This window comes from Varanus komodoensis, unplaced genomic scaffold (genome assembly GCF_004798865.1).
Source record: "Varanus komodoensis strain SLA01 unplaced genomic scaffold, ASM479886v1 scaffold15, whole genome shotgun sequence".
NCBI classification, from domain to species: domain Eukaryota; kingdom Metazoa; phylum Chordata; class Lepidosauria; order Squamata; family Varanidae; genus Varanus; species Varanus komodoensis.
In genome coordinates this window covers 20,365,402-20,389,430 of record NW_025335440.1, presented here as the reverse complement: position 1 = coordinate 20,389,430, position 24,029 = coordinate 20,365,402, and the positions used below count along the sequence as shown (strand labels likewise).

Below are 24,029 nucleotides of genomic sequence, written 5' to 3'. Positions count from 1 at the left end.
AGGATCCATTACAGATGCGGTTGCACAAACCCATCCAACGTCCTTGAGGTGTCCCAGCTATGCAGTATAGGAAGCGGTATTTCCTTTTGCCTGTCCTGAATTTCCCACCAAGCAGAGAGACATCAGAGGATCCTGGGTTCTAGTCTTGTAGCTCCACACCATGCATAGTTGTGTACCTCTCCATCATGGTCTCCTTTTACTCACATTTTTTCCAAATTAAAAAAGCTCCAATCATTGCAACTTTTCTTCATAGCTGAGCTGTCAAATAGCCTTATTCTTCCTGTACATGAATCATCCACTACTCATTAAGTTTTTCTTACATAAAAGACATTGGGAAAATAGAATGGAATATCTGAGACAATGGTTTTCATTTAGGAGTGATGAAACCTGGAAGTTGTTTACAATACTTATTTGTGGGAATATAATTAGTCTGGGGTTTTCTCTCCGTGTAGGAAGAAGACATGTTCAAACGAGATTAGTGGAGCCAAGAGCTTCATCGCTTAACAGTGGTGACTGTTTCCTATTACTTACTCCTCATTACTGCTTTCTTTGGGCTGGGGAGTTTGCAAATGTCATTGAAAAAGCAAAGGTTAGTGCTCTAATATATCCCAGCTCTGTTTTTCCTTTTCTGTAATTTGCTTCTGGGGCAGATCAGCTGTGGACAAGACACAGAATAACGTAAGTTGGAAAACAGAAGTTAATGACTGTTCCTAACATGTAAAATATTGTGTGAATTGAGTAATTTTTTCTCCTCCCTCTTATAAATTCCTTCTTTCCTAAAGCCAATGTGATAGAAAATAGTAAAATTTCCTTTCTGGGCACAGGAAATCATTTGGGAGGAAATGCCTACATTCACACAAAAAGTGGATTTAAATAGCAGGATGTCCTTTCTGGCTTCTGAAATTAAACGGAATATAGTCACATTTAAATGGGAACAAGGGAACCTATAGGTATCTGGCACAGTTTCTGTGTGCAGCATTGTTTGCTCAGTGAAAATAGTAGAAAACACCCAGTCTTTCTCTCTCCCCTGAACTGAATTGTTGTCCCACTAATCTATTCAACTCACGTTTAATTTCTTAGGCTTCAGAACTAGCAACTTTAATCCAGACAAAGCGAGAACTTGGCTGCAGAGCTACTTATGTGCAAACAATAGAGGAAGGAATCAACACGCATACCCATGCAGCCAAAGACTTCTGGAAGCTCCTTGGTGGCCAGACAAGCTACCAGTGTAAGGAACCTTTGGTTTCTCCATCTCGGTGCCACTCCCCTGTTGTAAGAAGACCTTGGATGGCTTCTTCCATGTTAAAATGCCTCTGCTGCTTTGGTAATGTTTCTCTCTGCCACTTCCAGCTGCTGGAAGACCAGAAGAAGATGAAATGTATGAAGCAGCAATAATAGAAACAAACTGCATTTACCGCCTCATTGATGATAAGCTTATTCCAGATGATGACTACTGGGGAAAAATGCCAAAGTGTACCCTGTTAAATTCAAAAGAGGTATAGTAAGTGGCATTCCAGTGTTCAACGGCAGATTTATAGTGCTCCTGGAGATGTGCGTGCAAGCTCTTTCCTAAGCTCCTTTCTCATTATGGCCCAACAGAGTCAGAATTGACCTAGAAGCATCCCTTCAGTAGATGCCTATTGCATGTGCTAAGAACGGAGCTACATGTGTTAAAGAATTATCATCTGGAGACAGTTTAAAAAATGAATCAGTCTCATGGTTTTTCAGTGAATTCATCCACTTGTAAACACGCAACTGTGCAAAAGGCAGCCAAGAAGACCTTTATTTTTAAATGCATTTTACTTAGCAATATATGGATTGTCTTTTGGTCCAAATAAGGCCCACAAGGCAACTTAGGATGGAACAAAATGTTTTAGTTATTTTTGCATAAGTGTGTGAATACAACTTGGATTGGGAGCATAATGCTCTGGAAGGTGTTCATGAGGTTTAAACCTTCCCTCTACCTGTTTTCATCCCAAAACTCCACATATATTCCCACAAGGGGTTAAGAATGCTTAAAAAAAGATGGGGTAGTGTTGGGGGTCTCCATTGATTTCAATAAGACATTTCTTTTTCTTTTTTGACCTCCTCCTCTTGGAGAGTGACAGTTCAGGATGGAAATGGGTAGGGGTCAGGTTTAACCCTCTGTCCCAGACCAGAATGGTCCCAATTCAAATCATAGATGGATACACTTACATGAAGTTAAATAAAACTATTGTGCATTGCTTTGCTATGTGTGATTAGAGAGCCATTTCATTTGGTCTTAACAGTTAAGACTTGCAGCAATTTAAAACATTTAAATGACAGTAGAACAATCTGACAACTTTAAAACAATTTTAAAACTTTAAAATAGCACCGGCAGCAAAAATGAAGCTCACCAGAGAATCTTAAAAACATGGCAAAAGAAAGAGAGTTGAATGCTAAAAGGCCACATGACGCAAACCAGACTGTTGTGGGGATCCTGTCTCCCTGCAAACATGCAGATGAAAAATGCGTGATGTGCTTTAAGTTTTAAGGCACTGAAGAGCAAGGAACATTCGTATGCGTGGAAATGTGAATGGACCAGCATCACACCTGTTACCGGTTGCTGTGCCCACACATCTCTGCATTTCTTGAAGTTTGAAGTTAAAACTAGGATGCTACATTTCAAGACAAGATAGCCAGGGAGCATTCTGTCTTACTGGAATGCACTCACCCCAGGAGATATGCAAGCAATTGCATTTAAAGTTGTCAGCCAGCTCAGCCCAGCTGCGTACAAGCTTCCCTTGCTTGTTAACTTTGCAGCCAATACTGAGTGTGGAGTGCTTTCCCAGGTGTGTGTTCACCCACCGTTTGGATTTCGTTTATGTAGAATCTGGATTTTATTTTATTTAGATCCCGCATTAACACCAAATAATTGTCATACAGAACATGCAAATCTTATTGATTGGGCCGCACACAAGCCTCATAATGTAGCTGATGCACTGGGTGCTTGACCAGTCACAGAGAAGTACACTGCATAAGGATGCAAAAGCACTGCCCAGAATTGAAACCTTCGACATCCCAGGAGTTCATTTACTTGCTTTAGCTTTGCCATTTGTTATATGTTCTTATACTCAGCCTTAGTACTTGTTACTCAGTAAAAGAGCTTGGTGTTTCTGCTTCTACCCCACTCCTTTGCTGGTTGAATGAATCCACATTGCTTCCCTTTTCGTTGTCCTTCAGGTGTTGGTGTTTGATTTTGGGAGCGAGGTGTATGTTTGGCATGGGAAAGAGGTCACCCTTGCACAAAGAAAAGTGGCGTTCCAGTTGGCCAAACACTTGTGGAATGGTACCTTTGACTATGCGAACTGTGACATCAACCCTCTGGACCCTGGTGAATGCAACCCCCTTATTCCAAGGTATGAAGCCCTCTGGCTCCCAGTGCTGAATTTGCTCTCCCAGCTGTACCTCCATGACAAGCAGCATTCAGCCTTTAAGGGTTTAAATGGCTTGTAGATTGAAGGATTCCCTTAAATTGCCATTTCTAAAGTGCTTGTGGAAGGAAACAGGTTCTGCTTTCTTCCTGGCATACCCCTCTTACTGCATAAGCCTCATACACCAGGCTTGTGTCAGTTTAAGAGAGACAGAAAATGGGTTAGGAAAAATAAACATTTCAGATGTTTTAGAATATTGGAAATGAACCTGCATCCTGTTGCTCTAGTGCTTTATTTACATTTACAGTCCTTAATCAGGACAATAAAATGCTTCACATGTGAATCTCAAGTTCATGCAATTTTCAGAAATCAAGAATTGTGGGTTTGGGAGTTGAGCTGAGCAAGACATGCAACACAATTTTCTTTTTAGCTCTGTTTTATTGGGTTATATGAAGTTAATTGATGTAGAGGCATCTTCTGTACTGTTTTTTCTATAACATAGAAAAGGACAAGGACGACCAGACTGGGCTATTTTTGGCAGACTCACTGAGCACAATGAGACAATACTATTTAAAGAAAAGTTTCTTGATTGGTCTGAACTAAAGAAACCTGCCGAGAAGAATTCTGGGGAATCTCCACAGAAGGTGACAGAGCTTTTTGCTTAAGTATAGTAATGATATTTATGTTAATAGATGCAAGGCAGATCATGGCATGTGAAGTGACCTAATTGCTGAAATGCAAGGGCCAGCAGTCTGTGGTCCTCCTAAAGGCCCTTCTGGACTACATCTCCTATCAGCCCCAGCCAGCATAGCCCATTGTGAGGAATGACAGAACCAGCTGCCCCAACAATAACTGAAGGAGCACGAGTTGCTCTCCCCGGCTGTAAGAGATGACATTACATTGTGTTGATTTTGCAGAGGAAAAATCTAAGAGGAAGGTGAAAAAAGCCTACAGCTCATATTGAGAAGTGTAATCCTTTTTGTGCCCAAAGGATGCATAAGATTGTGCCTCCAGAGATCAGTCTGCCCTTGTGCTTACCTAGGGAATTGATGGATAGGCATTGCATCCAAGTGACACTGGAGCCACCAGAGTATCCCAGCTCAGACAGGCAGGGCAATCCTGTAGCTGCGAGTGCCCTAGACAGCCATGGGATTGTTGGATACCTCAGATATGTTATTTATTTATTTGATTCATATCCCACCCTTTTCTTTTTTAAAAGCAGCTTACACCCATCTCCTCCTGCTGCTCTCAGTCTTATTCCCACAACAACAACTCTGCGAGAGAGGCTGGGCTGAGAGTCTGTGAGTGGCCCAGAGACACCCAGTGGGCTGCATGGGTCCCAGTCCCACCCTCTTAACCACAGCACCGCACTGACTCTCAGTTCACTCAGATATTAGGGTTGGGACTGGGAGCAGCCTTTCCCCACCATGCAGCCGGCATGGAAGGAACCGCACGCTGCTTCTCTGAGGTTGCTAACATGGGATTTGGTGAGCGTGTGGGGAGAGGGGGGTGCTGCCCCAAGACTAGGCACCTGGCAGTGGCTTTCCTTCCCCTCCAAAGTGCTTTGTGGGGTGGAAATCAACATAGGCGCTGTGTTTCCCCCACCCTCCATTGCATGCATGTAATCCTCCAAGTTCAGAGTGTGTCCTTAATGATTATAGCATTCCTTATAGGTGCTTAGAAACAAGGAATTGAAATTTGCCTTGCTGAGACTGCATTTTATCACTACAAACATAGCAGCCCTTCCTCTTGGCACCTGGGCCTACTCCTCATGTCTTTGGGAGTTAAATTTATGATTGGTAACCTAAGTGAATCATTGATAAGCTTTTGTATGCTTTTAATCTTCTGAGAAGTGCTCTAAATCTGGCTGCCTGCTCTGACTTTAGATATTAATGTGTTTAATGGGTTTTCTGAAACTGCTGTAGAAGATGAAAACTGATTGGTGTCTTGTTTCAGGAAGAAACCAAGGCTGATGCGAAACCATATGATGCCATGCGAATGGTCCCAGTGCCCGAGACAACAGTTGGCACAGTCTTGGATGGAATGAATATTGGCCGTGGCTACGGATTCATTGAGGGAGATGACGGGAGACAATTTGAGATTATCACTGTCTCTGTGGATGTCTGGCATATCTTGGAATTTGACTATAGCAGGCTCCCTAAACAAAGCATTGGACAGTTTCATGAAGGGGACACGTATGTTGTGAAATGGAAGTATCTAGTAAGCACCTCAGGTTAGTAAAAATCCAAATTCTCTATAATGAAGTATTGATATGCTTGAATCAGGTAAAATTGATCTGCGCAGCTGGTGAAGCACTTGAATTACTCAAGCACATCAGCAATTGATTTTTGCTTTTAGGATATTAATTTCTTGCTTCTGAGAAGGAGGATAAGATAGGATTATAAATAAGTGTTTATCTGTGGTGCTAAACAATCCTTCATAGCATTGTAGAGGTTTCAGAAGATGTCTGTTTATCACCTCTTAAAATGGCTCCGATGGAGGGCCTGAAGCTGCCATTTTAAAATTAGGCCATTACAAAAACAGAGCCACTGAAACATTCTCCTCCTCTGCATTATCTGACTTGAGTGCTTTATACAAATAATGAACTGAGAGACCACTTGGAAAAACAGTACATGTGGTGTTACAGCACATATCTCTGTATTTTGGAAACCTTTTCAGTAGTTCCCTTCCAATAGGGTTTTGCAGAGGGGACAGGGTTTTCCAATAGAGTTTTGCACTTCATACATTCTTTTGCTGCCCACCTGCAATTCCTTCCAGTATCGTCCAGCAATATTGGATGCTCAGCCTCCAAAACAAAATCATAACTGTCAAAGAGCAAATGATGCAGGATGCTTATTTTAATGTGGCAGCACGATAAGGATTCTTATTATCACATGCATACTGCAATTTTCTTCATTTCTTTCAAGCAATGCTATTTATTCTAGTGATTCAGTAAGTATAGGCTGCTGGCCAATCTGATGAGGTTTATTTGCACATATTTTTGCCAGCCAGATCATTTAGATGCTATTTCTTTGTAGGATCTATTTTTACTGTTTTGGTTTGGTTGTTAGCTTAACCTCAGAGGGGAGGTTTGAACTGGGCAGGTGTTCTGGAGACACAGCATTAGCAAGCCTCTTTCGGATTTGTTTTGCAGTTGGAAGCAGACAAAAGGGGGACTTGCAGACCAGGGTTGTTGGCAAAGAGAAGTGTGTGTACTTCTTCTGGCAAGGGAGGCATTCCACTGTCAGTGAGAAAGGAACATCTGCGCTTATGACCGTGGAACTGGATGAAGAGAGAGGTGCTCAGGTGAGGACTTTGGGGTTCTTCCTCTTCTTAGTACAGTCCAGATGTTTAGAGGGGGCAGATGTTGCCAAATTAACAATGTTCACTCGCAGAAAGGGAGCACACTGGGCTTTGCTCTGGAATAACAGAACACCACTCGCTTCTGTGCAAAACCTCTGTAGACACGAGCCACGTTGCTCAGTACATTATTTGTTTTTCGGCACCAGGCAAAGACCTTTTTATTCAAACGTTATTTTAATTGTTAATACTATTTATTTATTTTATTCTTTGGCCAGGGCAACTTAAATTATACTGTTTTATATTGTGTTTATTTATTTATGATTGTGAGCCGCCCCGAGGCTTTGGCAAATGGGGCGGCATAGAAGTTCTCTAAATAAATAAATAAATAATACTGTTGATCTTCTGCACCATCAAAGAGAATTCAAGGGCAGCTGCAAGGGTACTTTGGCTTATTTCTTGGCTGGAAGGAGTCCTCCCCTGCCCCCCAATTTATATCAGTAATATAACATTACTGGTCGAGTTAGGAAAGGCTTCTGTCTGAAACCCCCTAGAGCTGCTCGGTGGACTGTCAGTCATCTGGAACTAAATAGAGAAGCGATCCAGTTGAGCATGATGCCACTGCTAAAGACAAAGGGAGCAATTTGGAGATGCTACATTAGATGGCATCATCTTCTTCATGCCTGAAGGTAGGCCTTTCAGAGGAGGCTTAAAGTCACTGCTACTTATGGCAAGAATTCCCATACTGTGTTCCAAATGGTTTTATCAGCTTTCTGCACGTCAGATAGCCTGGCAGGCTTCCTTGGAGCAAGAATTCTACCAGTGAAGACACTCAGTCTTCCTTATCTCTTGTCCATGTCCCAGGAATCTGATATTAGAGAAGGCTAATCTGATAAGGGTAGTTCATATGGTACCAGGTGGTTCCTTCAATCCAAACAGTTCATCAAAATGCTTATATAATATTTAAAGTGGCCTTACATGAAACTTATTTTGCACGATTCATATAGAATTACTGCTTTTCAGGTGCAAGTTCTTCAAGGAAAGGAACCACCATGTTTCCTCCAGTGTTTTCAGGGTGGAATGATTGTTCACGCTGGGAGAAGAGAAGAGGAAGAAGAAAATACGCAGAGTAAAATAGCTTCTTATTACTATTTTTCTGCTCACTGTAGAGGGAAGGGAGACTTTTAACTGTGCGATACTTTTACAACATTATTTGTTTGGAATGTCCTGAGAAATGAAAATAGTACTAGTGAATACAAGTGAGTGAGTGTGAAGTTTTTTTGTTGCCTTGGTACTTTTTGTTGAGGAGGGTATCTAAAAATATAATTGATGCGGATTCTGTTATACAAACAACATCTGTAGTAATTCTCATTCTTCCCTCCCTAAATTAGCAGTACCTATGAGTCACACCTCACTGTAGGTGCCTGTGATGTTGACGGTACTATTTGGTATCAATTTGGCATAAGGAGAAAGAGGGAGAAAGGCAAAGTAATAGGTAACACAGTGCAAGAGGGAGACCGGAGTATTAACTGCTGTATTGTGCAAGTGAAGTGAGGCTGCGGTACTGAGCTTTGTGGTCAGCACTGTGGATCAGGAGGGGCAGTTGAGAAATCGGCTGCAGGTGTCAGGAATCATGATTTGATATACCTGCCCCTCTCAGGCCTTGGGCTTTACATAGCTCAGGCTAGTTTTATCTTGCCCAGCCTGGGCGTGTCTCTTATTTATTTAGATTTATACCCCACTTTTTTCTTATAACTACCGAAAGCAGTTTACATAAGTCTCCACCTGCTGCTCTCATTCTTGTCCCCACAACAACCACCCTGTGAGGGAGGCTGGGCGGAGAGTCTGTGACTGGCCCAGAGTCACCCAGTGGGCTCCATAGCTGAGCAGGGATTTGAACCCAGATCACCTGAGTCCCAGTCCCATGCTCTTAACCACGACACCACACTGGCGCTTAACTTAAAAGCAGCTTTGGCGACTGTGTAATGAATCTGTGTCATCCGTTCCCATTTCAGGTGACTGGCGGCTGTATTGTGTAAGAGGAGAAGTTTCTCTTGAAGGAAACTTGCTTGAGGTGGCCTGCCATTGCAGCAGCCTGAGGTCCAGGACTTCCACAATCGTTCTCAACATCAACAAAGCCCTGATTTACTTATGGCATGGCTGCAAAGCCCAAGCACACACTAAGGAAGTAGGAAGAACAGCAGCCAATAAAATAAAAGAACAGTAAGTTGCAAAGCTATTGTTTTCTGCTCATTTGAATACAGTCTACCACCTGTCTGGAACTCTTACCAAAGTGCCGAGAACAGATGAAAAATGACTGAGGGAGCACGGCAGAAGTTTATTAAGAATTAATATTGTTTATTTTATTTGTGTAAGAGAGTTCCAGGCTGTCTAGCAACCCATCTTTTTTCCAAAGCAGCATACATGGTATAATAACACAATAGTCAAAATATAATTTACTTATATTCTGATAAGTATATTTGCAAAAAGTGGACTAGATAGAAAAACTGTTAGGTGGATCCAAAATTGTCTGCTAAATTGTACACAGAGTGGTCATCAACATCACCTTCTCATACGCGAGGAAGGTAAATAGTGGGGTGCCGCTGGGTTCAGTCCTAGGCCCAGTGCTCTTCAACATCTTTATTGACGATTTAGATTACGGAGTTCAAGGAACAATAATCAAATTTCCAAACAATACAGAACTGGGTGGAATAGCGAACACCCTAGAAAACAGAATGAAGGTCCAGAGCAATCTTTATAAGCTTGAATGCTAGGCTGAAAGCAACAGAATGAGATTCATTAGGGACAAATGCCAAGTCCTCCATCTCCAAGCAGGAAAAAGAAACCAAATGCATTGATACAAGATGGGGAATATGTGGCTCAGCAGAACTGAAAAAGAAAAAGACCTTGGACTAATTGTGGGTAACAGGCTAAATATAAGTCAACAGTCCAATGTAGCCACAAAAAGGGCAAATGCTATTTTGAGATGCATTAATAGAAGTATAACTTCCAAATCATGAGAAGCAGTAGTTCCCCTATACTTGGAATACTGTGTCCAGTTCTGAGCACCTCGATTTAAGAAAGATGCAGAAAAGTTAGAAAGGGTCCAGAAAAGGGCAACAAAAATGATCCAGGGTTTGGAAACACTGCTCTATGAGGAGAGACTGAGAGAACTGGGCATGTTCAGCTTTGAGAAGACGGGGGGTGGGGCACATGATTTCCCTCTGTAAATACCTCAAAGGCTGTCACAAAGAGCAAAGTCAAGCTCTCTTCTTGCTGATACCAGAGTGTAGGACATGGAATAATCAAGTCAGGTTGTGACAACCCAGATTCAGGCTGCACATCAGGAAAAGCTTCCCCACTGTCAGAGCAATACAACAGTGGAACCAGCTGCCTAGAGAGGTGGTGGGCTCTCCCATACTAGAGACATTCAAAAACTGGGCAGCCATCTGAGTGGGAAGGTGTAACATGTTGTCCTGCAACAGCAGGGGGTTGGACCCCATGGCCTTCATGGCCCCTTCCAACTCTGCTATTCTGTGATCCCTCCCTCCCTCCCAAAAAGAAAACCCTCTCTCTTGCAATGAAATAGATTGGCAGAATAACCATACAGGATCAGACCAGAGGTCTATCTAGTCCAGGATCCTTTTCTCACAGTGACCAATCAGTTGCATGTGGGAAACCAGCAATTCGGGCATGAGTGCAATAGCAGGACTAGACAAATGCAAGAAACTACATCTTTACAAAACCCCTAATTAATTTATGTCATGCACTGTCACAAGGGAACACATTCCTGTGGGAAGCGATGCTGAAAGCAAAGGGGTAGGACCAAAGCGCGTGAAAAAACCCACCAGCATAGTGCAACTTAAAGCTCCTACAGGCAGTAACTGAGGAATGTTATTTCCATATTTTAGAATGGGGAAAGGACTGCACAAAAGCCAAAAAGCTACAAAAGCCAGGGCAGAGGACATGTCCTTCTGTAGAGTGCTGGAGTGCTGGATTGGCCCCCAGCTTGACATTCTTCACTCCTGGTTCTGTGGAACATCAGCACTGAGAGCAGCATGTGCTGAATTCCAGCCACTGGGGCATGATAGGCTGCCTGTTTCTTTCTGACCCTGCTTCCGGGCTGCATTAGCACATCTGAATGACTACTGCGAGAAGCAGGCTGCTGGGCTGGGTGGACCTGGGGCCTGATCCAGCAGGGCTTTTGCTCTTAACTTGGGAAGCAGCACGGAATGCATGACAATGCTGATGCAGGGATATGAACCCAGGTTGATGAGAACAATTCATTCACAGTGCATAGCGGTTAAGAGCGTGGGCAAGGAGCTACAGCTTGGCAAGTGTCGGTACACAAAGTGTCAGTTCGCATTTTCACAACAGTGATGCTGATGGGTGGATATTGCTTTCCAGATGTCCATTGGAAGCAGGATTGCACAGCAGTAGCAAAGTGACAATACATGAATGTGATGAAGGGTCAGAGCCAATGGGATTCTGGGACGCCTTAGGAAGGAGAGACCGGAAAGCCTACGATTGCATGTTGCAAGGTATGGCATTGCTTGTTCCATCCGTGCCGCTTTCTTCGGTCATTCAGAACACTCATCTAGTGCACTGCACCAAAGAAAGGGCTTGTATAAAAACTGGAGGAAACTCTTAGTACATTAACTCACTGGCAAGAAAACGTTATGAAATGTCTGATTTCAAGAGACAACAGGAAACACCGTATATACCAGCATATAAGGCAACTCGCATATAAGATGAGATCAATATTTTGGCTCTTACACTCCAGTACATATAGGTATTTGTCAGTCAAAGCTTCTAGACTTGGCATGATGTCACATTACCATATTCTGCCTAATAGTCACATTCCCTCTCCAATTTCACTCAGGAAGGTTTTTGCAAAGTTGGAGGCCAATGGTGGTCTGCAAGGCGGCTGGCTGGCTGGGAGCAGTCGGGAGGACAGCCAGTGCCAGTACCATGGACAGGCGCCAGGGAGAGGAGGCCCACCTGGGCAGCACTGTGTTTCTGCAGAGAGAACTGCATGGAGAGTGCTCCCCTTCCCAGCTGCTGCCGCCACCAGCCCAGAATGCCACTCTGCCCCCTCCCCCCAGCAAGAGTGGGGTGGGTGTCAGACTTGGAAATGAGCCAGTGGCCACGCACAAGGCTCACAACCCAATGCAACATAGGACAAGCTCCCCTGGTGCCAGTAAGAAATGTTTTTAAGGATTATTAATAAAAATGGGCTTGTAAATACAATTGTCTATATTATCTAACCTTTTTTAAAATGATGAATATAATATGATGAAATATTTCCATCTGGCATATAAGTGACCTCCAATATTTGCTTCACTATTTGCAGTTTCAAGAGTTGTCTTATATACTGGTATATATGAAATCAATGGATATTTGCCCTGCTTTCTATCTTATTTAGCCAGGTCATCTGTCACCAATTCAATGGGATGTCGTTGGTGGAATAGGTGGCATATAAATATTTTAAATAAATAAATTTCTTAGCATACTTATTGTAAAAAGGTAAGGTGTGTTGGTTTCTAAAATGCTAACTGAGTTACTTTTGTTGCTCTTCTTAAAAGATCCAGGGAAGTTTAATTTCACACCCCGCTTGTTCATCCTTGGTAGTTCATCAGGGGAATTCTCAGCCACTGAATACATATACCCAGCAAGAGACCCCTCTGTGGTGAATTCTATGCCATTCCTGCAGGAAGACCTCTACACAGCTCCCCAGCCAGGTAAGTCAACGCAGCAATGTGCAGGATCCATAGCAATATGACCCTCTGCACATGAAATGCCTGGTCTTCTAGAAGGACTTGCTGTGAACTTGGACTCTGCCAAACACAGTTACTTGTTTATGTCCCACCCAAAACTGCAAATGGATGCACAAAGCAGGATTGTAAAGGTCTAGCAACATTTTGCAAAACCTAAGTGCTGTAGAATCAACAGCCCAAACCAGTAGCAGCTTTGAAAGTGCTTTACAATCTTCTTCCTGGGATTCTCTCATCAAATTGTGGTGGGGTGGAGGGACAGATGCTTCCACCACCTGAAGGGCTTCGCATCAACAGCCGTGTGCTGGGCTGGTTCACATAATCAAGTAATGCATATTAAAACCATGGGTTGCTGTTTTATCCAAATCAAGGTACCCGGGGTTGTGCAAGGAAGAACAAAGACACTAAAGAGCCCACGTACAACCCACAGCCTTCTAGGGTTATGTAAAGGTTATCTAACTCTCACACTGCCCAACCCCCCCCCACACACACACCCACACCTGGTTCAGGTGACATGACAGGCCATAGCCGTGCTCAGAACCTGCCCAGCTAACACATGCTGCCACTTGGTGTGTTTAAACAAGCCACAGTAGTCTGTGTTGTTTGTGCACTGGAAACTGAGTCACTGGATTTACTGCAGAGGTGAGAATTAGACCCAAAACCAAACGGTTATGCCCTGAATGCACAGCTGGGTGAGAGAAGATTAATATTCCACTTTGAGTGTAAAGGGCAATCCTCTGACCTTGCTCGTTTGCAGTGAGGTGAATCAAGGACAGACAAACGAGTGCCCTCCCAATGATTTAGACTACTATTCCTTTGTTCCCTGACCATTGGTAATGCTGGCTGGGGCTTTTGGGAGTTGCAGTGCAAAACATTGGAGGGACCAGATTGCCTATTGCCTACTTGATTGGAAGTAACTCATAATTAGACAGGAAACCTCCTAGTGACACAGTCAGTACAAGGCCTGTTGGGTCCCTTTTGCCTTGCCTGAGATGGCCAAGGCTGCATGGCCTCAAAAGCTCCCGTGATATCACGATGTTGTTCGGCCTTCCATCCCACCAGAACAAGAATCCCTACTAACGCAACCATCCACTGGCTTTTTGGGCCTCATGACACACCTGTGCACAAAAGGTCTGTCTGCACTGTACTTTCCTGTTCATTCTCTCTCAAAGTCTGTAGTATCCTACTTTGTGCCAAGCTGTTTATGAAGACTTCTTGGAACGAATTGTGAGGATATTTCAAACTGTGGGGATATTTGACACACGCAGAGAGAGTATATAGTGTGTCGAACAACTGTAGCATTTGACTCTTGTATTTACCCTGTGCAGCCCTCTTCCTTGTTGACAATCACCATGAAGTGTACCTCTGGCAAGGCTGGTGGCCCGTGGAGAACAAAGTAGCAGGATCTGCCCGGATCCGATGGGCTTCAGACCGAAAATGTGCCATGGAGACTGTCCTCCAGTACTGCAAAGGTAACAACAGATGAACACTGGTTCTCATAGGACCTTAATACTTCTTTCCACAAAGGGGTCCATTTGCATCCCAGAGAGAGAGCGGAGCATAGCAGAGAGGTGGCGGGGGAGGCATTCCTGTGCAGGAATTTCCTCTGCTTTTCACTCCTTGGTGCTTTTCCCGGTTCTCACACCCAGTAGCCCATGATACAGAGCAGGGACAGGAAATGCATGGGGAAATTACTGGAGAGCATGGGGTTAGTTTACTAAAAGTTATGGGAGTGGGTGGAGAACCAGACATGGGGTTGCCCTTTTGGGCACGAGGTCCCTCTTTCATTGAACGTTAAATTACGTCCTTGTCAATAGCTCTGATACAGCAGCCCTTCTGCTAGTATACCCGAGATCCCAATTCAGGTGTAAGTGCAGCTGGACTTTGTTGGAGCTGGGATTGTGCTGCGTTTGATGGATGTTAGGATGACAGCGATGGTTGCTCTCACCATCATCTTCCGTAGCTCTTGAACGATGTAGGTGTTCTACTGCCCTCGTGTCTTGCACACAACACCCTCGTTTGAATTACTGAGGATCTACAGACTGAGACTGGATGGCGACGACTTGCTTAAGCCTCAGGATTTAAGAGCTAGGCCTCCTAAGTTAGGGCAGAAGACATCCCGGGCGAATAGTGGTCAACCTATGGCATGCGTGCCACAGCGGGCACACAGAGCCCTCTCTGTCAGCACGCGAGTCAAGTCGCCCCCGCATCGCCCCAACAGCCGAGCATCGGATAACAGCGCACACAGGGGCCATGCGCGTGCTAGGAAAGGAACTCGGAAAGTGCGGGAAAAGCTACACAAGGAAGGTTGTTTCAAAATCGCCCTCTGTTCAGTGGAACTTTAGCCTCATATTAGGGTTAGGGGTGTGCACCAGGGTAGGGCTCGGGTTAGCAAAACGAGGTGTCCTGGCATGATTTTGATGGTTGGGATGTGTTGAGAATGGGCAGAAATGTTGAGCTGAACAAAAAAAGCGACTCAAGGAAGGCTTTTTCAAAACCTCCCTCTTTTCAATGGAACCTTAGCCCTATATTAGGGTTAGGGGAGTGCACCAGGGAAGTGTTAGGGTAGTGGTGGTAAACCTATGGCATGCGTGCCACAGCGGGCGCACAGAGCCCTCTCTGTCAGCACGTGAGCCAAGTCACCCCAGCAGCCAAGCGTCAGATAGCAGTGCTCATAGGGGCCATGTGCATGCTCGGAAAAGAGTAGCGGTGCCAGGCAATGATGTCACAAGCCACAACTCATTAGCCGCAACTCATCCGAGCTTTCACATGGCTGGTCAGTGCGCTGCCAGGGATTTGCTTGGACTGGCTGTGAGTTGTTTCTTCTTAACTAAAACCTCAGTTTTCAGGTTTTATTGCAGTGTTGGCACTTTGTGATAAATATGTGGGGTTTGGTTTGCTGTTTGGGCACTCGGTCTCTAAAAGGTTCGCCATCACTGTCCTAGGCCCTGTTGGGTATTACGGTCCCTCTGAGACAACGTTCTTCAACCTTTCCTTGTCTCTTGTCTCCTCTCAGGAGAATTCAGGTGGCTGCTGGGCTTTGCCTATACTTGTGAGGTCAAAATTATACCTTTTCAGCCTTTTCTGGAATATCTACATAAACCTGGACCCTCGTAGTCACATGTGGCCCTAATTATGTTTAAACTGGTTCCAGGAGTCTCCTAAAACTCTTTCTCCTCTTTAGTGGCCCATAAAGTCAAAGTGAGATGATCTAAGCGAGATTAAAATGTCCTTCTGTTTCTTTAACTTCATGTCAAACACAGAACATAGTGATTGATTTACTTAAAAAAATAGTGTGAGGCAACTCATAATGAGAAGCTTCAGGGCTAGAGTTCATTAACAAATGTGGCACTCTATCTCCTGGTTTAAATAAGGATTATGGGTGATTCCCTTAGCAGAAAAAGCAATTATCCACAGTTGCTGTTAACAGCTGTCACTTAGAATTTGTCATTTCTTTCAACAGATGCAGATTTAGATTATGAACTGTACTCTTCTGGCCGCAATGCGATTCTGCCTCTCTGTTGCCTTTAACAAGCCCTACCTTGTTGCCTTTTCCTTCAGCAGCTTCTGAACCCTTATGTAGTTTATGCATTTAATGAAAGCGAGTGGAGTCAGACAAATGGGAGTAAGCTTGATTTTCCATAATGGAGCCCTGTAGGGTTAAGAAGATTACTCAGCCCTTGCCCAGTAATGCAGAGTGTAGGGCTGAGAGGGTCAAGCACCTGTCAAGACCTTCCTCTGGAGAGGGTGCTGTCAAGTCCACCTGGCCTCTTCCGCCACCATTCTTCACCTGCCCACCTGTTCTTTCCCTTTAGATACGGAGGGGTGCAATGAATGGCAGGGGGCAGCAGGAGGGTGGGCATGAGTAGCCGCGACCCATCAGCCAACTCTGTCCCGAGCAATGCAGATGAGGAGGGGCAACTGGCAATGAGGCAGGTATGGGGACCTCAGAGGTCCCTCCAGAACTTGCGCCAGCACTGGCTGAGCTGCACGTATCGGCTGAGCAATTACCTTACAAGGGAAAAGGGCAAAGCACGGCACTTGGGAGCAGTGGCAGCACAAGCTAAGCTTGCCAATGTCCCCAACCCTCACTGGTGGCCAGTCTGTGGGCCAAACCCCTGTAGAACTGCAAACCCTGAAGGAGCATGGGAGAGCTGTGGGGAGGGGAAGGGGGTCCTCTGTTCAGGCTTGCATATTTGCCAAGCTTGGATTTGTGTCCAAAAGCTGGTGGCAAGTCCAAGCGGTGACTACAGAATTACGGAGCTTTTCTGTTAACAATGGAGAAACTGAAATTGTGAACTATTTCACATACCTCGGTTTGATCATCAATTCAAAGGAAGACTGCAGCCAAGAAATTTGAAGAAGACCGACTTGAAAGGACAACAGTGAAGGAACAAGAAAAGATCTCCAAGTGTAAGGATGCTTCACTGGAGACCAAGGCCCGGTTCGTTCACACCATTGTATTCCTGATCACTGTGTCTGGATGAGAAAGCAGGGCAGTAGAGAAACTGACAGAAAGAAACCTGATACATTCAAAACATGGTGCTGGAGAAGAGCTTTGCAATTACCCTGGGCTGTCAGAAAGATAAACAAGGAGGTCCTGGATCAAACCAAGCCAGAACTTTCCTAGAAGCTAAAATAGCAAAGCTGAGATTGTCATACTTTGGACACATCATGAGATGGCAAGATTCACTGGAGAAGACAGTCATGTTAAGGAAAGTCGAAGGGAGAAGATGAAAGGGAAGACCAAATGTGAGATGGACTGAACCCACAAAGGAAGGCACAGCCTTGAATACAGAAGAGCTGAACTGGCCTGCTGTGGGCAGGACATTTTGGAAGGCTTTCACTTAAAGGATAGCCATAAGTTGAACCTGAATTGATGGTACATAACAAGTTCAAGCTGCTTTCACGGAAGGACACCATCATACTTTCAAATGTGTGCTATGATATTAAAATGAACTAGGTTCTGCTTCCCTTAATTTAATTTGCGAGCAATCATATTTAAGCTCAAAACAATTGACCCTCCTTATCTCTTCTTTTGTGAATTACTCACTGCTGAGAAAAAGCTTTCTATTGCAAACCTTTCTTTTGTTTCTTTTTATGTGTAGGAAAAAATGTGAAGAAACCCCCTAAATCTTACCTAATTCACGCTGGTCTGGAGCCTCTGACATTCACCAATATGTTTCCCAGTTGGGAACACAGGGAAGACATTGCTGAGATCACCGAAATGGTAAATGAACCTTTCTCATCGTCTTCCACAAGTTTTCCTGCACCATTAGAAATGCTGGGGCATTGCAGTGGGCAGCACCAACACCCAGGGCATTGACCTGCATAGGAAGCATCTTGTGAGAGTGGGGCTTTAAACAATGCAAAGGGATAGATTCTGATTCAGGTTTTAATACTGATTCAGCATAAATCTTCCAGGGCTCAAGCAGAGCTAGCTGAAAGATGTGTCGTTACTACTGGATACTGGGACGCTGGATGCTACATGCCTGTATTAGAAGCCTGCTTTGTGAGAGGCCAGGGTTTTGGTAATTCCAGCTTCCACAAAACACAGCAGATCACCTGAGTCACAAATCACTTGCAAAGGGCACAGTAAAACTTCAGGTGACAACATGAAACCCCTGGAGACACTCATGGAGACAGGCAGTAGAGTTTTACTTCAGTGTGGGTAATGGGACGGTATCATCTTCTGAGGACAGCTAGCAAGCTTGGACCTCAGTTGGTAAGCAGTGCTGATGGTTAAGCCCTGGGCTTACAGGTTCATATCTGCACATCCTTGTCAACAGATGGGCTGAGCTTTCAAGGGCAAACCTATGCAGTGCATTACAGTAGTTCAAAGGTGAGGTTAGAAGAGCATGGATTCCCATGGCTAGGTTCTGCCTATCCAAATAGGGACGCAGCTGATGTATCAACTGAAGTTGATGGAAAGTGCTCCTGGTCATAGAAGTCACCTGGAACTCCAGGGACAAGTCTGGGTCCAGGAGCACCCCCAAGCTCTGGACTCTGTCGTTTAGGGGGACTGCAACCCCTTCCAGGACAGGGCAGGTATCCTCCTCCTGGACGGAGGGTCTCCCATCAATAGCACCTCCATCGTGCCTGGATTAAGCTTCAATTCGTTAGCCCTCATCCAGTCCCTCACCCCAGCCAGGCACTGCTTCAGAGTAGTCACTGCCTCACCTGGCGTAGATGTCAATGAGAGGAGGCGCTGGGTGTCATCAGTGTGCTGATTTCATCTCAGCCCAAACCTCTAGATGACCCCTCCCAGTGATCATGTAGACGTTGAACAGCATGGGGGACAGGATGGGACCCCGCGGCACTGCATGGCATAATGCTGCCCCCAGCGACACCTTCTGGAATCAGCTGGTCAGGTGGGAGCGGTGCCTCCAACTCCCAGCCCAGCCAGCTGAAATCATACATGGTGGGCCACGTGTGGCAGCCCAGCTCTGCCCTCCCATATTCCACGTCTGCTGTTGCCACACCAGGCCTGATGCCCACCTGAACAAACACTGCGGTAGGGCAGCACCAGCATGCAATACATGGACACACACGATGCCTGCTGGAGCGCGTGGCCTGGGCTGGCTATGGGGCTGGATGCTTGCTTGGGGGTTTCCACCCAGTGGTTTCATCTGTGATGCAGCAGAATAAGGCAGGCAGTACAAACAAGCTGTGTGTGCAAATGTGGCCAGTGAAGTAAAGGCGCTGCAGGGCCGATGCTTGCCTCGGAGCGATGGGATCTCACCAAGTAGCATCATCCCAAGAGGAATTCCGGGGGTGGGTTGCAGGGCGGATAGTGGCTGCCAGCCACCAAGAGAAGTGCCAGAAGAAAATTCTGTGCCCAGTGAAAAGGGCAGGTCCATACTTTGATGTCTCTGTAGAAAACTTGCGTTGGCATCCTAGCTATTACCCATGTTCCAAACCAGTCGACATGTTCAAGCCCAGCAAACTCACCCCTAAATTCTTCTTCTTCCTTCTCTTTTCCCCTCCTATATTATTTATTTACTTATTTTATACTGATAATTTTAATTTTATATTATGATGTTTGTGACTCAATGTATTTTTTGGTATTTTTGTATTTTCTGGTAATTTATTATGCTCTATTGTATCTCAGTGTATTTTATTGTGTTGTAAGCCGCCCCGAGGCTTCGGCAAGGGGTGGCATAGAAGTGTTATAATAATAATAATAATAATAATAATAATAATAATAATAATAAATTGGCCTGTCTTGAATTACTTTCTTCTAGGATGCTGAAGCTTCTAATCAGATAATCCTTGTGGAAGATGTGCTGGCCAAACTGTGCAAAAAGCTGTACCCACTGGCTGATCTCCTGGCGAGGCCCCTCCCTGAGGGTGTAGATCCACTAAATCTGGAAATATACCTTTCGGACGAGGACTTTGAGGTAAATGGAAAGCAAGAGCTTCCAGCTGTCTCTCTCCCTTGCAGTCATAAAGTCTTACAGCTTCACCTTTAATAATTGCCATCCATTCCTTCTGTTTTATGTCAGTCTGCATTACAGATGACCAGAGAAGAATATAATGCACTGCCTTCCTGGAAGCAGGTGAACCTCAAAAAGGCAAAAGGGCTTTTCTAAGTAGCATGATGGAAGTAATCAAGGCGAAAGCTGGAGCAGGATCAATCATCATTTTTAACACCTCTCAAACGAACAACAGCAGGATAAACTGGTGCGCATCCATTTTCAAAAAGCAAATCACCATCTGTACTAAAGTTATATAATATTGTAAATGTGTGAGAGAACTCTGGCAAACTCTTACTCTGTGGGACAGGGCTTGGAGGGTGGATCATGTTGATGAATTGTGTTCTTCTTTGTATTTTTCGCAGCAGGTTCTTGTACCGCTGCTGTAACTGATATTTTGGCTACGTACACTATTTGCCATTTGGGTCTGGAAGAAGTTCCCCATTGTAAAGTGTTATTTTGTTAAAGCTGTGGATTTTCAAAAAGAATTTATATTTATATGAAACACATAGGACAAGGATGTATTTAACAGTGCAAATATGTATTATTCACTTTCAAGACTCCTGTCAAGAAAGTTTCAGGAAAGTAGCTGGACAGTGTGGTTGCTTGTTCTGGACTAGTTAAACCACCAATATGTGCACGGTTTCTCTCTCTCTCTCTCTCTCTCATTCTGAATGGTTTCTTTTTTTAATAGGCAATGAATTGGTCTCTTTGCTGCTTCAGGTGCTAAACTGAACAAAGCATTATCACATGGGTTTCTTGGGAAACCCTCCAAATCTAACTTTGATATCCCAAAAATGTATAGTGCCTTGGTTTTTTTTTCTTTTTTTGGGTGTACAGTTTATATACAAAAAAAATGGTCTGCTTTTTGATGATGGCTCAGAACAGTCTCTTCTGCTCTACTTTTGTAATAGTAGAAATTTAAGAAAAACCATCTCAATTTCTAATAACTTGTTGCAAACATAAGTTGTCTTTTGTGACAAAGACTTAAAGCAAAGCTTTAGAATAAACTCTTAGCAATGCACAGATGTGTCCTTATTCTAACCCATGCAGTCTGCAATAAGTAACTGCTTCCATAATAAAGCATCTGCATTCACAACTAATCATAGGAAATGTTTGCACTGGGCTGTGACAAAGAAGCAGCAGCTGATGGAGAGACATGTATTCTTTGATAAAGATAAAATTGGCCCATGATCTAAAGCCTTAAGTAGGTCACAACTTCCCCCTGCCTTCTTATCATAAAAAGAAGTGTTCAAGCAATAAAGAGTCCCTGTGGTATTCATTTGAGAATGATATATTGCGCATGCATATCAGAGCAATTTCTTTGGGAAGCCTTTTCTTACCCAGAAATCAGAAATCAGAGCGCATGCTCAAGCTGTATGTAGAGCACATGGGTTGATCAAGGCAATTGGTTGTCATTTGGGGACAAAGTGGAATTGATAGAAAGATACCTTTCTTGAAATTTTCCTTCAGCCAAAAGATTGGCAGTGCCTTCAACCCACTGAGATCCATGCAGCTTAAGTTCCCAGTACCTTAGTCAGCTTAAGTCCCACTAAGTTAAATGGGTTTACTCAGAATATGGCTAAGTCTAAAACCTGAAAATGAAAGCAAAATTTCTCACCTTTATTTCACTTTAGTAAAGCCAATGGGAGCCAGTCTGCTCTGGGGTGCAGATTCAATTCATAGACCATGGCTGACTTCTGATGCTCTGGACAAGTACAAATTTGCCAAGGAATTGTTTATAAATTCCTTGTATTTCAACAATGGATGCATAGCCATCACTCCGGAACTCATCTGACACTTGAAAGGCACCCCTCCAACCCCATCTCCTGGTGTTTTAACCAACAGAGATACAATGTAGGGTATTATATCTTTTATGCTTGCAATTTCAAGAAAGCACTTTAGAGAATATAAGAGGTGAAGATCACTGTGCAGAGAGAAGGGCTTCGAGCCAGTGTTGCTAAGTGGCGTGGTGATCTCTTCTTAACCTGATCAAATCAAATGAAATCAAAACATCCACTGAATTGCCCGAATCAAGTGAGAATGGCCTGGCCCACAAGCCACGATCTTTAAAAAGTATTGTGATGTCAGATGCTATCTAAAGATGTCAACAAATGCTGTTGGTCTGAAGTTAAAGGAAACAACTAGAAACTGTTCTTCCATGGCATGTTAGAAGTATCAGATTGAGCTCAGATCCTGAGCCAAATACTGTCACCCTGGGTACCAATATCTTGATGCTAGATGAAATCTGCTCATTGTTTATTATTGGAAGATTGGCTCTCAATATCAGGTTACTACTTTAAAAATTCCTCAAAATGGGTTCATACCAGCTTGTCTCGGATAGAAAGAGTGCACTTTCAAAGGACTGATTTCTGTCAAGGTAACGTATTTCCTTTCGTAGCAGCAAATCCCCGAGAGGCACCAGTTTGTGGCAGCAACACTAGTAAACAATCTTGTGACTTCTTAAAGATCAATGTATGTATTCAGAGAATCATAGAATAAAAGAGCTTGAAGGGGACAGTAAGGCCACTGAGTCCAACCCCGAGGGGCCTTCTAGGGAGGGTTAGCTGCTCCCCCGAAAATGCCAGTCTTGCTGCAACGAGGCCTGGGAAAAACCCCTCTGGAACCATTGGATGCTTTTTAAATTCCTTGATGGAGGCACAGGGAGATTAAGCCAAGGTGATTAAGCCAAGGAAGCTGGTTGGCTGGATGGGCAAATCCTGTGGGCCACGTCAGGTCCATGGGCCTGAGCTTCCTCATCTCTGCTGCATGTAGTAAACTAGCATCAAACAGAGGGACTCTTGCAATACGATTCCTACTTGCTTTTCTGACTGCTCACTCTCATCTTAAGACACACATTTTTCTGCTTGAATCTCTTTTGGAAGAGAGGAAAAATATCAAACTGATTTTCAATGCCACTCAGGTGATGGGTATGCTGATCTAAATGAAATATCTATTCCAAGCATGTCCAGGCCTTTATCTGACTGGCGAGTAGCTTGTAATGGTCTTATTTTGAAAAGCTTCAGTAGGCTGACTTTGCACTTGCCAGCTCTTCTCTCAGTTTGCATGGTGCCTTCGTACAGACAGAGCTGTGCCCTTCGAGCGAGAGGAAGGCATGCTGGGCTGGGAGCCAGGAAACCACGGACTGTTAAATCTGTCTGCTTTTCCTAAAGGTATAATTTAGCAACTCTGTTCCTGCCAAATTCTGGCAATAAAACAGTGGAAGGACTTGACGTGTCATCTCCAACCTGCCAGCAGAGCTAGAAATCAGATCCAAAACATTTTTCCTTGTTCTTTTCCTCTTAAAAACCGAGTGTGATGGAATTGAGAAGTGGACAGTGAGTGGTGCTTTTGAGTTTAGGCTCATCTTCCATCCACTGCGCCTCTGGGTCGAACCTATGGCACACACACCGCAGAGAGCACGCAGAGCCCTCTCTGTTGGCGTGCGAGCCAAGTCACCCCAGCAGCCGAGCATCGGATAACCATGCACACAGGGGCCATGCGCATGCTCGGAAAGGAGTGGTGGCACCAGGCAATGACATCACAGCCACGGTTCATCCAAGTGTTTGCATGGCTGGTCAGTACAATGCCAAGGAGATGCCTGGACTGGCTGTGAGTTGTTTTTTCTAAACTAAAACCTCAGTTTTCAGGTTTTATTGCAGTGTTGGCACTTTGTGATAAATAAGTGGGTTTTGGGTTGCAGTTTGGACACTTGGTCTCTAAAAGGTTTGCCATCACTGCTCTAGGATGAGATGACTCTTGAGGGAAGCCAGAGGGCACTGTGGCCGATTTCCTGCTTATTACTGATCACAGCTGGACCTTGCTCTGCGTTCCTTGACCTCCAAACATGGCAGAGGGGGCTCGCCCCACGTTGACCTCACAAAAGCTGTGATGTATAGCTCGGTCCTTCAAAGTTGTGGATATGGGGGAATTGGAGGACAGCTCTCTGGTCCATGCCTGGGGACCCAGGCAATGTGTCTTTAAATTCTTATTTTTACTATAAAGCATGGTAATAAGGAATTGGGGGGGGGTCCTTCAAATCTGAATTGGGGGCTCTGTATCTATTCTAAAAAAATGGGGTGGGG

The 24,029-nt window shown here is 44.4% G+C and overlaps 1 protein-coding gene across 14 annotated transcripts in view; it reads left to right on the top strand.

The window, feature by feature from the left end:
• SVIL (supervillin) overlaps positions 1 to 20,968 on the top strand; it is a 113,086-nt gene extending 92,118 nt beyond the window's left edge. For all 14 annotated transcript variants that reach the window (XM_044424844.1, XM_044424849.1, XM_044424848.1 and 11 more), the window contains 15 exons: positions 453 to 589; positions 1,081 to 1,228; positions 1,351 to 1,496; positions 3,205 to 3,380; positions 3,898 to 4,039; positions 5,352 to 5,628; positions 6,550 to 6,701; positions 7,719 to 7,824; positions 8,711 to 8,918; positions 11,103 to 11,236; positions 12,281 to 12,436; positions 13,798 to 13,941; positions 17,578 to 17,699; positions 19,714 to 19,869; positions 19,975 to 20,968. In XM_044424844.1, coding sequence (XP_044280779.1) covers positions 453 to 589; positions 1,081 to 1,228; positions 1,351 to 1,496; positions 3,205 to 3,380; positions 3,898 to 4,039; positions 5,352 to 5,628; positions 6,550 to 6,701; positions 7,719 to 7,824; positions 8,711 to 8,918; positions 11,103 to 11,236; positions 12,281 to 12,436; positions 13,798 to 13,941; positions 17,578 to 17,699; positions 19,714 to 19,869; positions 19,975 to 20,061 — 2,291 coding nt within the window. In that variant the 3' untranslated portion in view covers positions 20,062 to 20,968. The remainder of the gene's footprint in view (positions 1 to 452; positions 590 to 1,080; positions 1,229 to 1,350; positions 1,497 to 3,204; positions 3,381 to 3,897; positions 4,040 to 5,351; positions 5,629 to 6,549; positions 6,702 to 7,718; positions 7,825 to 8,710; positions 8,919 to 11,102; positions 11,237 to 12,280; positions 12,437 to 13,797; positions 13,942 to 17,577; positions 17,700 to 19,713; positions 19,870 to 19,974) is intronic.
• Positions 20,969 to 24,029: the final 3,061 nt, after the last annotated feature.